The sequence below is a fragment of the Fusarium fujikuroi genome, chromosome FFUJ_chr05 (genome assembly GCF_900079805.1).
Source record: "Fusarium fujikuroi IMI 58289 draft genome, chromosome FFUJ_chr05".
Classification (NCBI taxonomy): domain Eukaryota; kingdom Fungi; phylum Ascomycota; class Sordariomycetes; order Hypocreales; family Nectriaceae; genus Fusarium; species Fusarium fujikuroi.
This window is the reverse complement of record NC_036626.1, coordinates 1,530,038-1,542,590: the sequence shown is the minus strand read 5'-3', so window position 1 is coordinate 1,542,590 and position 12,553 is coordinate 1,530,038. Positions and strand designations below refer to the sequence as shown.

The 12,553-nt window shown below is 48.4% G+C and overlaps 6 protein-coding genes; 4 read left to right on the top strand and 2 right to left on the bottom strand.

The window, feature by feature from the left end:
• Positions 1 to 606: 606 nt before the first annotated feature.
• On the top strand, positions 607 to 1,965 carry FFUJ_07256 (related to methyltransferase; the record flags this gene model as incomplete). XM_023577488.1 has 6 exons in its annotated part: positions 607 to 732; positions 792 to 808; positions 872 to 951; positions 1,004 to 1,271; positions 1,325 to 1,787; positions 1,837 to 1,965. 6 exons carry the CDS (start codon positions 607 to 609, stop codon positions 1,963 to 1,965), a joined length of 1,083 nt encoding a protein of 360 aa, XP_023431428.1.
• A 419-nt stretch (positions 1,966 to 2,384) lies between these two features.
• On the bottom strand, positions 2,385 to 3,056 carry FFUJ_07255 (uncharacterized protein; the record flags this gene model as incomplete). The annotated part of the gene is made up of 1 exon (XM_023577487.1): positions 2,385 to 3,056. One exon carries the CDS (start codon positions 3,054 to 3,056, stop codon positions 2,385 to 2,387), a length of 672 nt encoding a protein of 223 aa, XP_023430550.1.
• Positions 3,057 to 4,513: 1,457 nt separating this feature from the next.
• On the top strand, positions 4,514 to 5,738 carry FFUJ_07254 (related to OMA1-metalloendopeptidase of the mitochondrial inner membrane; the record flags this gene model as incomplete). XM_023577486.1 has 3 exons in its annotated part: positions 4,514 to 5,042; positions 5,101 to 5,543; positions 5,595 to 5,738. The coding sequence occupies 3 exons, from the start codon at positions 4,514 to 4,516 to the stop codon at positions 5,736 to 5,738; spliced, it is 1,116 nt and encodes a 371-aa protein (XP_023430549.1).
• A 573-nt stretch (positions 5,739 to 6,311) lies between these two features.
• FFUJ_07253 (probable cytochrome b5) lies at positions 6,312 to 6,622 on the top strand (the record flags this gene model as incomplete). XM_023577485.1 has 2 exons in its annotated part: positions 6,312 to 6,408; positions 6,465 to 6,622. The coding sequence occupies 2 exons, from the start codon at positions 6,312 to 6,314 to the stop codon at positions 6,620 to 6,622; spliced, it is 255 nt and encodes an 84-aa protein (XP_023430548.1).
• A 522-nt stretch (positions 6,623 to 7,144) lies between these two features.
• FFUJ_07252 (related to L-2,4-diaminobutyrate decarboxylase) lies at positions 7,145 to 8,760 on the top strand (the record flags this gene model as incomplete). XM_023577483.1 has 3 exons in its annotated part: positions 7,145 to 7,985; positions 8,033 to 8,154; positions 8,221 to 8,760. The coding sequence occupies 3 exons, from the start codon at positions 7,145 to 7,147 to the stop codon at positions 8,758 to 8,760; spliced, it is 1,503 nt and encodes a 500-aa protein (XP_023430547.1).
• A 516-nt stretch (positions 8,761 to 9,276) lies between these two features.
• FFUJ_07251 (uncharacterized protein) lies at positions 9,277 to 10,606 on the bottom strand (the record flags this gene model as incomplete). XM_023577482.1 has 2 exons in its annotated part: positions 9,277 to 10,118; positions 10,162 to 10,606. The coding sequence occupies 2 exons, from the start codon at positions 10,604 to 10,606 to the stop codon at positions 9,277 to 9,279; spliced, it is 1,287 nt and encodes a 428-aa protein (XP_023431427.1).
• Between the last annotated feature and the right edge of the window lie 1,947 nt (positions 10,607 to 12,553).

The following is a 12,553-nucleotide window of genomic DNA, read 5'->3' as shown; positions in this document are numbered from 1 at the left end:
TGGCTGCTTTTCTTCTGGTGTTTCTACAGAGAGCGGGGATTCCATTCAAGCTTCTTGCCCTTCTCCATTTCCATAACTAGCTTCTATTTCCCGACTCTCCTACCTACTCTAGCTCCTGGTCTCTCTTGATCTCGCTGGTACTACATAGCACTTCTTCCTGATGCCGCTCTAAGCGTTCCCCTTAGAGAGACGGGTCAGTAGTTAGTGTCGATCGTCTTTTGCTCCCGTCTTCCCCTCATTGTGCTGCACGATCCACGATACCACCAATAACCTCTCTGTCGAATTGTCTCGTGCTGCTATCCGCGATTACCACCCACGCACATATTCGATTCATGTTACCATTGGATTTTGGCTCCGCATCGGTATCCATAATTGACTACCAAGTCGTTAATCAGAACGACTTTAGGACTCTTTAACCTTTGGGACAGTCGGCAGCGTGAAGTCTCAGCGTTTCTCAGCTCCAAGTCCGAGAAGCGCAGTTACTCGCAGCATCGGGTTGAGTTGCCCTTTTTCTTCATGATTTCAGCTAAGAGCCGCTTCTGTTCTTTTGCCTGATACTCAGTCCTTGTCATACATAACTGTGACTGCCTTATGGCGCCTGCTGTAATGACAGCGCAGTCACCAAGTCATGGCAATGTGCCTGACTCTTCACCTTCAAGTCTTCACCATTTTCAGTTTACTTTTAACTGTTCCGCTTCAAATTCTGGCGGGAACAGTTTCATTGAGCCGGATGTATGTACTTTTTCTTCTGTACCTCCCATTTAGCTCGAGGGTATGCTGACTTTGTGTAGCCTGATGCTCAAGGCATGTAAGTTGTCGAAGCCCATAGTGCACCTTCACCGTGTTAATCCCGCCTAACAAGAACTATCAGAGACTCTGAATCTCTCACAGACAGCGTACAGAATTTCCCAGAAGAATTTGGGCGAACGTATCATGCCTACCGGGCTGGCTGTAAGCTTTGTCTATTCATTCACCAGCATGCACCACTAATGACGCCTTTTAGCATACGCGTTCCCCAACGACCAACTAGAGCGTGAGCGACTTGATTTACAGAATGAAGCATTAGTAAAACTCTTCGGTGAGCGTCTTTACTTTGCACCACTGTCAAGGAGAGCACCGCCTGTAAATATCCTCGATATTGCTACTGGTACTGGTGACTGGGCAATCAAAATGGGCGACTTGTTTCCGGAAACAGAAGTAGTTGCAACCGACCTTTCACCAATACAGCCTCGAAAAGTGCCCCCGAACGTGAACTTTTACGTCGAAGATTCGTATGTCAACATCCAGGCCTCATATGACTCTTTGGAAACTTACTACCTTCTAGCTCTGAGCCTTGGGATTACTCTCAGCCTTTCGATTACATTCATACCCGTGTCACATCTGGCTGCTGGGCTAGCTTCAAGGAGCAGATTGCGGACCAAGCCTTTCAGACACTGAAGCCAGGAGGGTGGTTCGAGTCGCAGGAATACGATGCCGTTATAATGTCTGATGATGAAACCCTTCCACCGGACGGACCTCTTGCAACATGGTTCCGCGAAATCAATAAAGCTTCAGAATTGATGGGCCGGCCCACCAATGTTGCTGCCCATGTTCGTGAGGCATATGTGCAGGCGGGTTTTGTTGACGTTCAAGAGCGAATCTTCAAAATGCCCATGAATGGCTGGCCAAAGGATGAACGCCTAAAGGAACTTGGGCGCATGTGGGAAAGGAATTTCTTGATGGGCCTCAGCGGCTTCTCTTTCACACTGTTCAACCGCGTCTACGAGAGAACTCCTGCGCAGATTGAGGTAAGTATACTGTCAAGGTTTCTCGGACTTATTTGACTCAAAGTCACAGGTGGCACTGGTTGATGTCCGACGAGAGCTGATCGACACGCGGATTCACGCTTATATACCAATACACGTCATCATTGGCAGGAAGCCATTCCCAGGTGAACGGCCTGTCACACGAGTGCCATTTACGTGAAGGGCAAACACTGGGGATTGGAATGAACTATAACCACTTATTGAACCTTAATAGTTCAGGAAAGGAGCTGGGCAAACGGTTCAGAAGGACTAATTTCAACACCTATAAACCACCTCACGAACGATGCATAGCGGCCATGGGGACGACTTTGGCCTTTCATAACCACGATACCCAATAACGTCGATACGACGCACATGACTAGAATAATGTATTGATAGGGGTTTGGGTACAACATCGTACCGACCTGGACTTTTGATAGCCGCCTTTTCTGAAGCCTTGGAGTCTGTAATCAATGGCAATGAGATTGTCAGACGACATAACACGTTTCCAAAAAAATGCTACAGAGGCGAACCGTTTCGTTTCTTATACAACTGTCTCCTCTTTCACAAATGTCAGGCCTAATCACTGTCCTCAAGCATTTACTCCGATCTTCTCACGAGCCAGTCCAGTTCGCGGGCTTGCTCTTCGTTGAGTAGTCCACGAATTCCTTGTTGAGTGAGGAATGCATGGTCGTGATATTCAAAGCCAGGCACAACCGTCTCTGAGATCAGCAAGCCCCCAGTTTCCTCCCTATTTGATTCATGGCCGGTATCTGGCTCGTTGGGGAGCAAGTAACTTGCCTTCCAGACATCGCCTTCAACGATCCATTGTATACGCTCGCCTCGTTCAACCGCATTACCGACGATAAAAGACTCGATGCGCCCATCAGAGTGGATGAGTACATAGCGTCCCCGTCCACGATGCAAAGTATGAATCACACGACTGCGGTTGCGATGGAAGTTCCCCTGACTATGGCGTGGGGTTAGCAGGTAGTAAATGGTGGTAGAGAGACGCCGTGTGTCCGCCCTGTAACCGTCACGAGCAGGGCCCGAAAGAGCTAGAGTCTCATGGGAGAGAGCTTCGGATGAATAGGGAGAAAGAATGGTAGTAGGATTTGCATCGGTTTGACGGAAGTAGCCTCCCTCGATATGAGGCTCCAAGGATAGAGCCTGGATGAGAGACTTTGACTGAGAATTTTCAGGTTCAGATGAAGAGGTGAATGAAGGTTTGATGGTGCCCAAGTCAGGCTCGCCGTTGACGAGTTCGCCCATCCTGTGTTTGGTATCAAATAAAGCAGGCAATCGTTTTGAGAATATGATAGAGGATGAGAATTGTTTTTGGGCTGGCAGCAGTTGAAAGATAGACTGCTCCTTTTATACCCCTGAATAGAGAGTGAGCAAGGGACTGATAGCGTAACGACAGAGCTTACACATTTGACTATAAGACGTTGAATGTATGGTTCGCTGCCGTTGCGCCCACACCAATGTGATGGGATGTTTGATAAGAGGGCCTGCAAAACGGGACCCTCTTGGTGTGATGCAGGATTCAAAACTACTCAAAGAAGCTAGTATCATGTTAGCAAACGATGGTGGTGTAAGCCAAAGTCTGACCTCCAGGGAATGATTACGAGCTCAGAACTCAGAGTAGGATAAAGAGGTGAAAAATTGGAGTTTGGAATTTAACAGGGAGTTTGTTCTAAGGTTAGGTTGCTGAGACGATGTCAGAGTTGCTCTGAAGTGAGCTACCCATGGCGAATATGCTCCATCGCGTGGTGGTCGGGCCAAGCCCGTAGTTTCCGGGTCATACGCCTACAATAACAAGCCGTTGATTGTATATGACAAAGGTTTCTGTGTGATAGCAAAGCTTGAATCTGGATGTCAGCTGTTGGGTTTGTGATGGGGAAGCAAATATGTTAGTGTAGTTCGTGATACTATTCGGAAATCCCAAGCAACAGACACCGGCCACTAGATTAGTACCTTATGAATAAGATCTTCTTGGTGCAGATGAACAATGGTGTGTCAGTCGCTAAGTACTAGGTGCCAGTGATGATCAGACTGGTCTGTTATTCATTGGTAATAACTGCAGAGCTATACGCTTGTGCATTCATGAGTGGATGTTGAGCCCAAGGGTCTCTCGAACGGACAGAAAATTAAGGAGGGCTGCAACAGCTGCCAGCAAAGAATACCATAAAGGTGGAGTCTTCCATCTCATGGAAAGAAGTACTTTGACTTCTGTTTTCTTTACTTATCTATGAAAATTTATGAAGTTTGAGGATGAAAATGAAGTAAATATTTCATTGCATATTTCTTTCTTAAAAGCATCGGTGTAGTACATGCTCTCAGGTTATTGACGCAGGAGGTGCCTCAGCGTTTTTAGCCGGGCCGTCTTTAGAGCAAGACCTTCTTAGCTACCAACCAAAATACATTAGTCTAAAGACCCACTGAACTTATCAAATCTATCCTACACTTAGGATAGGTCCCCGATAGCGGGAAGGCTGCAGACTGACCATGACGCAAACCATGCCCTGAAGCGTCTTCTCACCTGTGCAGCTGTGCTGAACCAATAACTATCACGAGACAAAGCAACATAAGCAAGCACACAATCGCCAACTCTGCGGCGCGCTTGCTTCGTGATATTTGCTCGATCTATCCTTGTTTTAAATTGAAGAACGAAATCCGGGGTAGCAGCACGACAATTGACCGAATCACGCCGGCCGCTGAATCCGACAATGACTGCCCCTCGTTTGCTTCAAAAGCCGTCACTGAGCATAAACCGTCCTACCATTTTCCTTATTCATCGCACCGTCATATCCTCTATCCCTCGTCGCAGGACCTTTTCGCAATGCCATTATCGTCCCCAACAACATTCCGAACGAGAACTACAAGGGCGCCTACAAGCTGCGCGACCCCTCGTCCCACATCGCGCAGCGCGCAAGTTCACACAAGCGGGCAGCAGCCGTAATTCGCGTCTCACCGTGATAGCAACCGTCCTCGCTGCCATCGGCTTCTACTTCTACAACTCTCAAACCGTTCCGGTTACAGGCCGTCGAAGATTCAACTTCCTCTCTGATTCCATGGTCGCACGCGCGCATTCGAAAGCAGCTACACAGGTTATCGAGCAGGTCAGAGCGCAAGGTGGTCATTTTCTATCAGAATGGGATCCAAGGACTATCCTGGTCAGGAGGGTAATGAAGAAGCTAATCCCCGTGAGCGGCATGGCGGACCTCAATTGGGAGATATTCGTGATAGCTGATAATAGTACGTTTTGGTGATCCATGTGCAGCGAGACTGTGGGTTTGCTGACCTTTGGCCATAGGAACAGCAAACGCCTTTATCCTCCCTGGGGGTAAAGTGTTTGTGCATAGTGGTATTATCAACGTCTGCCGCAGTGAGGATGCCCTCGCAGCAGTATTAGGGCACGAGATCGCGCATAATACAGCCTCTCACGCAGCAGAGCGCCTCTCTGCTGCATGGGTAGGAAATCTTACAGCCGGAAGTTTGTTCTTCCTCGCTGGAGCTCTGCCCGGTCTTGCACTCTTTGGACTCTGGAATGTCGTGGGAGGATATTACCTGCAAGATCTACTCTTCTACCTTCCCATGGGTCGAAAGCAGGAGAGCGAGGCAGACTACATCGGCCTAATGATGATGGCCGAAGCATGTTACGACCCACGCGCAGCTTTAGGCTTCTGGCAGCGAATGCATGCGCTTCAGCATGCCAGTGGAGAAGAAGCCCCAGAAATGCTGAGCACTCATCCATCCGTAAGTCTAACACATATTGCTGAGAGAATCAGGCGAACTGACGAGACGTAGAACGAAAATCGGATTGTAAAGATCAGTGAATGGCTGCCAAAGGCTCTTGAGAAGCGAGCGGAGAGTGATTGTCGTGGAACAGCAGCGTTTGCGGACCGATTCCGTGACGCGATCAGAAGACGATCTACTACAGTTGTCGTATAATAAGCTGACCAGCATTTATGAACCAACGAATAAAGGGTATAGAGCGCCAAAGTCACATCAGAGTGCAGAGAAGCGGCATACTACCAAGGACGTTGAGTTATAGTTTAGAGAGCATTTTCCCAGTTTCTGCAAATCATCAGGAAATATACATCAGCAATCTGTTACAGTAGTAGATAGCTCATCCCTTCAAAGTTGGACTCTAATAGGGCCATGTTGAGTAATAGGTGCCGACGGGGACGAACTGGGGCTTCAAATCGAGTGCTTCCTTGTGAAAGTTGACAATTGCTTCCCTGTGATAGGTGCAGACTACCCGGCTTAGTAGCTTTCCTAGCGCACTTCCCCAGCTCCCCCGGTCCCCGGGCTTCTGCAATGGGTGAAGGTGCTGCTCGTGACCGTGAACCGAGGCAAGCCCCCACCTGCCGACGGCGCCCCGGAAAGAACTCCTTGTTTCTTTTCCAAGCTCGCCAATTCAATTTATTCATTTATCACCTACGCTTTCATCTACAGCTCAATTCTTTCGTCAACTTCTCATTTCCCTTGTAACTCGACTTTTATAACTACCTACCTTACAAAATGTCCGAGACATATACTACCGCTGAGGTTGGAAAGCACAAGGATGAGGCCAACGGTTTCTGGCTCATTGTTGAGAATGACGTTTACGACGTGACCAGTACGACTACCGAACCCAAACTCGCAGAACAAATGGAAGCTGACAAACACCCGTAGAGTTCATCGACGAACATCCCGGTGGTGCCAAGATCCTGAAGCGCTGGTCTGGAAAGAACGCTACCAAGGCCTTCTGGAAGTACCACAACGAGCATGTCCTGGCAAAGTATGGCAAGGACCTCAAGATTGGCGCTGTCGGCGAGAGCGCCAAGCTATAGAGAGATGCCAACTCTGGGACACGAAGGCGGCAGCGTGCACTTTTTTCTGATTTGATTTAATTTGATTTTGGCATGGCGCATACCACATGTTGGATTAAGCTACACTATATAGGTGGACTTGTATCGAGTTCAAAGATCTTGGTCTAGAAGCAAGTGGCGGATGGTCATACTGGACATACCAGGCCATTAGAGTAAAGAAATATTCATATAGACCGAGAACTTGCATCCGTCGCGTGCCATCATATAAGTCTCCTCTGAGTCTGGAGACATCTGCATCGGACTAATCCACCTTCCGAAAGGAGTTGGCCGAGATACTTGTAGGAGTCAACACCAGGGCAATCATCGTCTATCATAGAAGGATCTTGCCGCAAGCTGCGGCTTAAGCGGCGAAGACAAGTGGGGAGGCTTACATGAACGGTGTGAGATAGCGGTAAATTGAGTGACTCATGTTGTTCTTCAGTTAAACAACTTCTCGAGGCATCTGCAACATTACCATCATCTTGAACTACATTCTGGGCAAGAATGAGCGACTTATACAATCTCGACCTTCAGCGGACCCGTTTATCCCGCCGCCACGGCCCCGAGCCCGGCTCCGCTCCGGCACCTACTCTCCCCGAGTTATCTGCCATCGAGACCGCTGAAGCCAAGCTCCCTCGGCCCGAATCGGAGGACTACCTTCGAGGTGTCTCACAGGAACATGTTGTACGACACATCATACAGGACATTGTTCCCGCGTGTAACGGCCAGGGCAGTTCGTCCCGTTATTACGGGTTTGTCACCGGTGGTACTCTTCCTATTGCTGAGTGGGCAGACAATGTAGTCTCCCGCCTGGACCAGAATGTCCAGGTTCATCTGCCAGCACAGACAATTGCAACTACCTTGGAGGATGCAGCTTTGGAGATGCTCGTTTCGCTACTGAGACTTGGGGATTGGAAAGGACGGACCTTCACAACTGGGGCTACAGGCAGTAATGTACTTGGACTTGCATGTGGACGCGAAGCCATCTTGGAGAAACGCGGGCAGAGTATCGGTGAGGTCGGCTTGCTTGCGGCCTGTCTTTCTGCTGGCGTCAGGGAGCTCCAGATCCTCACGAGTGCAGGTCACAGCTCCTTGTCTAAGGCAGCGAGTGTCGTTGGTTTTGGACGAGGAGCTGTGAAAGAGCTGAGACTCGGCGATAGCGAGCCATGGAGATTGGACCTCGAGGCTTTGGAAAGAGAACTTCAGAAGAAAGACACCGCAAGTGTTATTGCATTAAGTGCTGGAGAAGTAAACACCGGACGATATGCTTTAACGGGGGTTGAAGAGATGCGTAAAGTAAGGGAGTTGGCGGACAAGTATGGAGCTTGGATTCATGTCGATGGAGGTAAGATTCAACCCTTTTGCAGGATGCCGTTCATTCTAACATCTCAGCCTTCGGTATCTTTGCTCGCGCTCTTCCCGAAGAGGACAACTACAACATTCTTCGTGATCGTGTTGAGGGGATCGAGTTAGCGGACAGTATCACCGTTGACGGGCACAAGCTTCTCAATGTCGTGAGTATCCCATATCATTTCATCCTGACTTTAACTAGTATCGACTTGGGTCGCTAACTTGATTAGCCCTATGACTGCGGCATGTTCCTCACGCGATCACCTGCTATCCTTCAATCCGTCTTCACCAACCCCAATGCAGCATACCTCTCTACGGGAGGGGCGTCCACCATTCCCTCGCCCCTGAATATTGGCCTCGAAAACTCACGGCGGTTCCGTGCCCTTCCCGCATATGCTGTTCTCCTCAGTGAAGGTCGACCAGGTATGGCAAATTTGCTGGCCAATATGACCGCTTTATCCCGCCAAGTCGCTGCGTTCTTGAGGGACTCGGAGCACTACGAGCTACTCCCCGACGACGGTGCTGACTTGAATGAGATCTTCATGATTGTTCTTTTCCGTGCTAAGAATTCCACTTTGAACGATAAGCTGGTTCAGAAGATCAATGAGACCCGGCAGATGTATGTGAGTGGCACAAGCTGGAAGGGAGAGAAGGCTGTGCGAATGGCTGTGTCCAACTGGATGGTGGATGTCGCCAGAGACTTCATGGTGGTGACTTCTATCTTGACTCACGTGGCAGAGGGAAAGGTGTTCGACATTAACAACTGTTGAGTCTGTGGGTTATAGGGGCAAGATCATTTTTTGGAATGGATAGATAGCCATAAGTCGACTGTGCCATTCGGACTCGTGATCCCGCAGTTGTCAAAGACAAACCATCGCGGTATGGAATAGCTTCACTGGAATGAACTATGAGGCAACAAGTGGTGGTTCTACCAAAGTATCTTAAGCCTAGGGAGACCCATAGAGTAAAGTAGTTCGTTGCAGTTACACATGAACCATGTCCTTAGGTAATATACCGCTAAACCCATTCTTAATGTGTCTGATCTCCATAAACCCTTACCAAACAAAAAAAAAAAAACTGGCACCAGATACGTCGTCTGTCCTTCCCATGGATGTCGACGGTCTATTATGCCCCCAGTAGCTGCTACCTATCAGCGTAGGTTCAGTCCCTAGCCAATAAGTTAGTGACGCAGTCAATGATAGCCAGCTGCATTAACTTACACATTGCAGATCTCAATCGACTTGCCATTTTTTAAGGCAAAGAGGTATCAGTTCAGCGAAGCTGGCTTACTGAGTATCCTCATCCAAGGCATTGTTACCATCGTCAATTGAATGACTGATGCGTGGCTGCAATTTGGCGACAGCTCTCTCGATGACAGTCTTGAAAATGTCGGACTCTTGAAGGGCGCTGAGGACTGCACGTCCTACCATGACAGCTTGATGATTGACCTGTGGCTGCAATTTGGCGATAGCTTCCTTGATGACAGTCTTGAAAATGTCGGACTCTTGAAGGGCGCCGAGGACTGCCTGTTTGTATAGTTCCGCCCCATTCTGTATAGAAGCATTGATCTTCGCGGGAATCTCAGCGATGGTCTCATTGAGGCGCTCCTCCATAGCATCGATCTTCGCGGAAGTCTCAGCGATGGTTCCAATGAGGGTTCGTATGTCTGCCTCGATCACCGATTGGGGACCAGAGTCAAGGTCCTGGACCGACTCATTGGAAGTGACGTGCTGGCTGTCAATATCCATTTGAGGACCAGAGTCAAGGGGCTGAACCGATTGAGGACCAGAGCCAAGGAGTTGAACCGACTCATCAGAAGTAATGGGCAGGCTATCAATTTCCATTTCATCATCCAAGTGGTTGTCGTGGTCACTGAAGCCCCCCCAGCTAGAGTCGGAGTTATCAGACTCAAGAGACTCACCAGAGTTAAAATACTGGTCAATCTCATGCTGGAAGACTAAGTCATCAACAGAGTGGCTCTTGACACAAAGATACTTTTTCCCTCTGCGCTCAATAAATTCGCTCTGACGCCCATCATCAAGGTCGTAGTTGTCATCAACCGAGATGTAGATTCGGCGGGATTGGTTCCTCTCATAGATACGAATGGCGAGGGGTAGCCACTTGAGGACTTTTTTTGGCGCAGAACATCGAAATGATGTCCTTGCCAGGACTTCCCGTAGGTGGCTTTCGAAAAATGGCCAGAGCAACATATGACAAAAGGACAGGTGCAGAGGGGCATGGGATAAGATTCTTGATGTCTTCAGGGAGATCTTGGCCTTTTCCAGCGATGTCTTTAGCCAGTCTGTCACAAGTTCTGTAGCCGGTGAACTTGGTAAAAGAGTCTGTCCAAATCAGACGCTGATTCTGCATGAGAAGCGTGACAGTGGCTTCATGACAGTTTGGAAGTTGTCCAGGGGGGTACCAGTCAGTGACACCAATCTTGTCGTAGATTGCCCGGAGTATTTGTTCGTAGAGTGTCTCCAGAGTTTCTTTATCGAGGTCACCTTCGGAGACCTGGCCAGAGACATCAAAGCGGACGTTCTCAAGGTCAAACGGGGGATCCTTGAAGAGATCTCGGACAGAGCCGTCAGACTCGACCTCAATCGCAGCAGCCATCATGAACCGCGTGCGTAGGTATACTGACCGGCCGGCGATTGTCAGTCAAGATAACCAAGAAGCAGCGCGCGGCGCTTGCTTACCTTTGCAATAATATCGCTATCAAAGCCGTAGAGTATGATTTCTCAAGTCTACTGGTTGAAGTTACCATGCATATAGTGTTGTGCTGGTGAAGAGTTCAGGTTGAAGTAGAGGTGCGGGGTGTGGATAAATATTAATAAATCACACTGGTACTCCTGCTGGCTCAGGGGCAAGTGATTATGAACTCTAGTTTTTCATAGCAAATGCATACAAAATAAGGAGTTTCAAAAACATTGCACTCAAGGCTACAGGTGTTGTCCATTAGACCCACTTAACCGCCGCTGGCTTCGAGTTCCTTCGCCATAGGCCTTCGATATACTTGGGTGCACTGCTGTAACAATTCCTGCGGAAATTCAAAGATATTCCAGGTTAGATAAGGGGACGGCAGTGCTCAGGTTTGTCTCCCTTGTTTAGCGACTCGAACGGTTTCGTGGCATTGATCAAGCAGTTGCGTACGCGACCTGTGATTCAGATGTATACTCTGTATGCTGCGCTTGACCCGACGTAGATTCCGCGACCCTCTCGAGGCTGCCAGTGACAGTGTTCAGGCATACACTCAAAAGACAGAAAAAATCATCTACTCGAAGCAGATCCAAGAGACCACCTGGTTGAAGGTCTCTGCGGTCTAGTAGTGACATAACTTCGGGTGCGATTGATCCGAAAAGGGGTCTTGTAATATCTGAGACTTCGAGACGTTCGAACAGCTTCCAGAACCCAGCGGAAAGGGCACGCTATTTGAAGTCTTTTAATCGAATATCAGAAAGCTCTTGTGCCATAGTGTATTTCCACACCCTCTCTAGCATAGACATGACTGTTGACTGAGAGAACTGTTGATCGACTTTAATATCAGGCAGTGAGATACCAGGCATAAGGAAAGGAGTGATATCCTTAGGTGGCTCTTGTGTAATCTCCAGGAGTCGGGTTACCCGGTATTGTGTAGCACCCATCAGTGACTTAGTTTTCTGGGTTGTTATTGTCCACAAGCTTTTCAGTATCTTGTGTAGCTCATTTCTGAACCTCTCTCCAGCATAGGTCCGACTGTCGAGTTGAAGAGTGGGTAAACTTAGGACCTCTATCCTAAATAACAAAAAGACTTAGGTAAACTTAGGTAAGGCCTTGCTAGCCTCTAGACTACTTTAGTTGTTTCTGATACCTAAGCTTGGGTTCTTGAAATTTTCTTGCTCCCTGAGGCCTGGGTCTTTTGTGATTGCTAAGAGCCGGGTTACCCATCGGATACTTGATGACACCATTCATTGACTTCGTCTTCTGGGTCGTCATTGTCTGCAAGCTCTTCGGTATATCTTCTGTAAAATCGATCACTTCGCATACATCAATCAAGTTATCGCCTTCCCCATCAGAGTCAGAATCGGAGGCATGATTGTGTGCTTCGGAAGGAGCCCAAGCTCTGTCTTTATATTGTAAAGACAGGGGGACATAGTGCTTGGGTGCCCTTGATTGAGGAGTAAATATATTTGGTAAATAGCTTTGCTGCTGGCTTTAGTCTATAGCAAAAAAGAGCAAGGCTGCAGGATTCGAACTCGCGAGCAAAAACGAAGAGTGGCCAAGGGAGGAAGGTTTTTAGGAGCGGATTTTAGATTCATAGGTTTATAGGTAGATGCCACTCGACCACTCTTCGTGGAAGGGTAGAGGATGACTTTGGTATATGTCCTTTCCCCTAGGCATGCCCTTGTAGCAGCAGCAAAAAAGTGACGGTGACTGGTCCTCCAAAAACAAAGAGCCATTGTGTGGGTAGGAATGAATTTCAGGATTCCGAGTTGCAAAATGCTCGAAAAGTCTTGGGAGATATCCCATCGAAAAGTCCGTTAAGTGAGATAGCCCGCGTATTTAGTCGTGCCTGTCTATGGC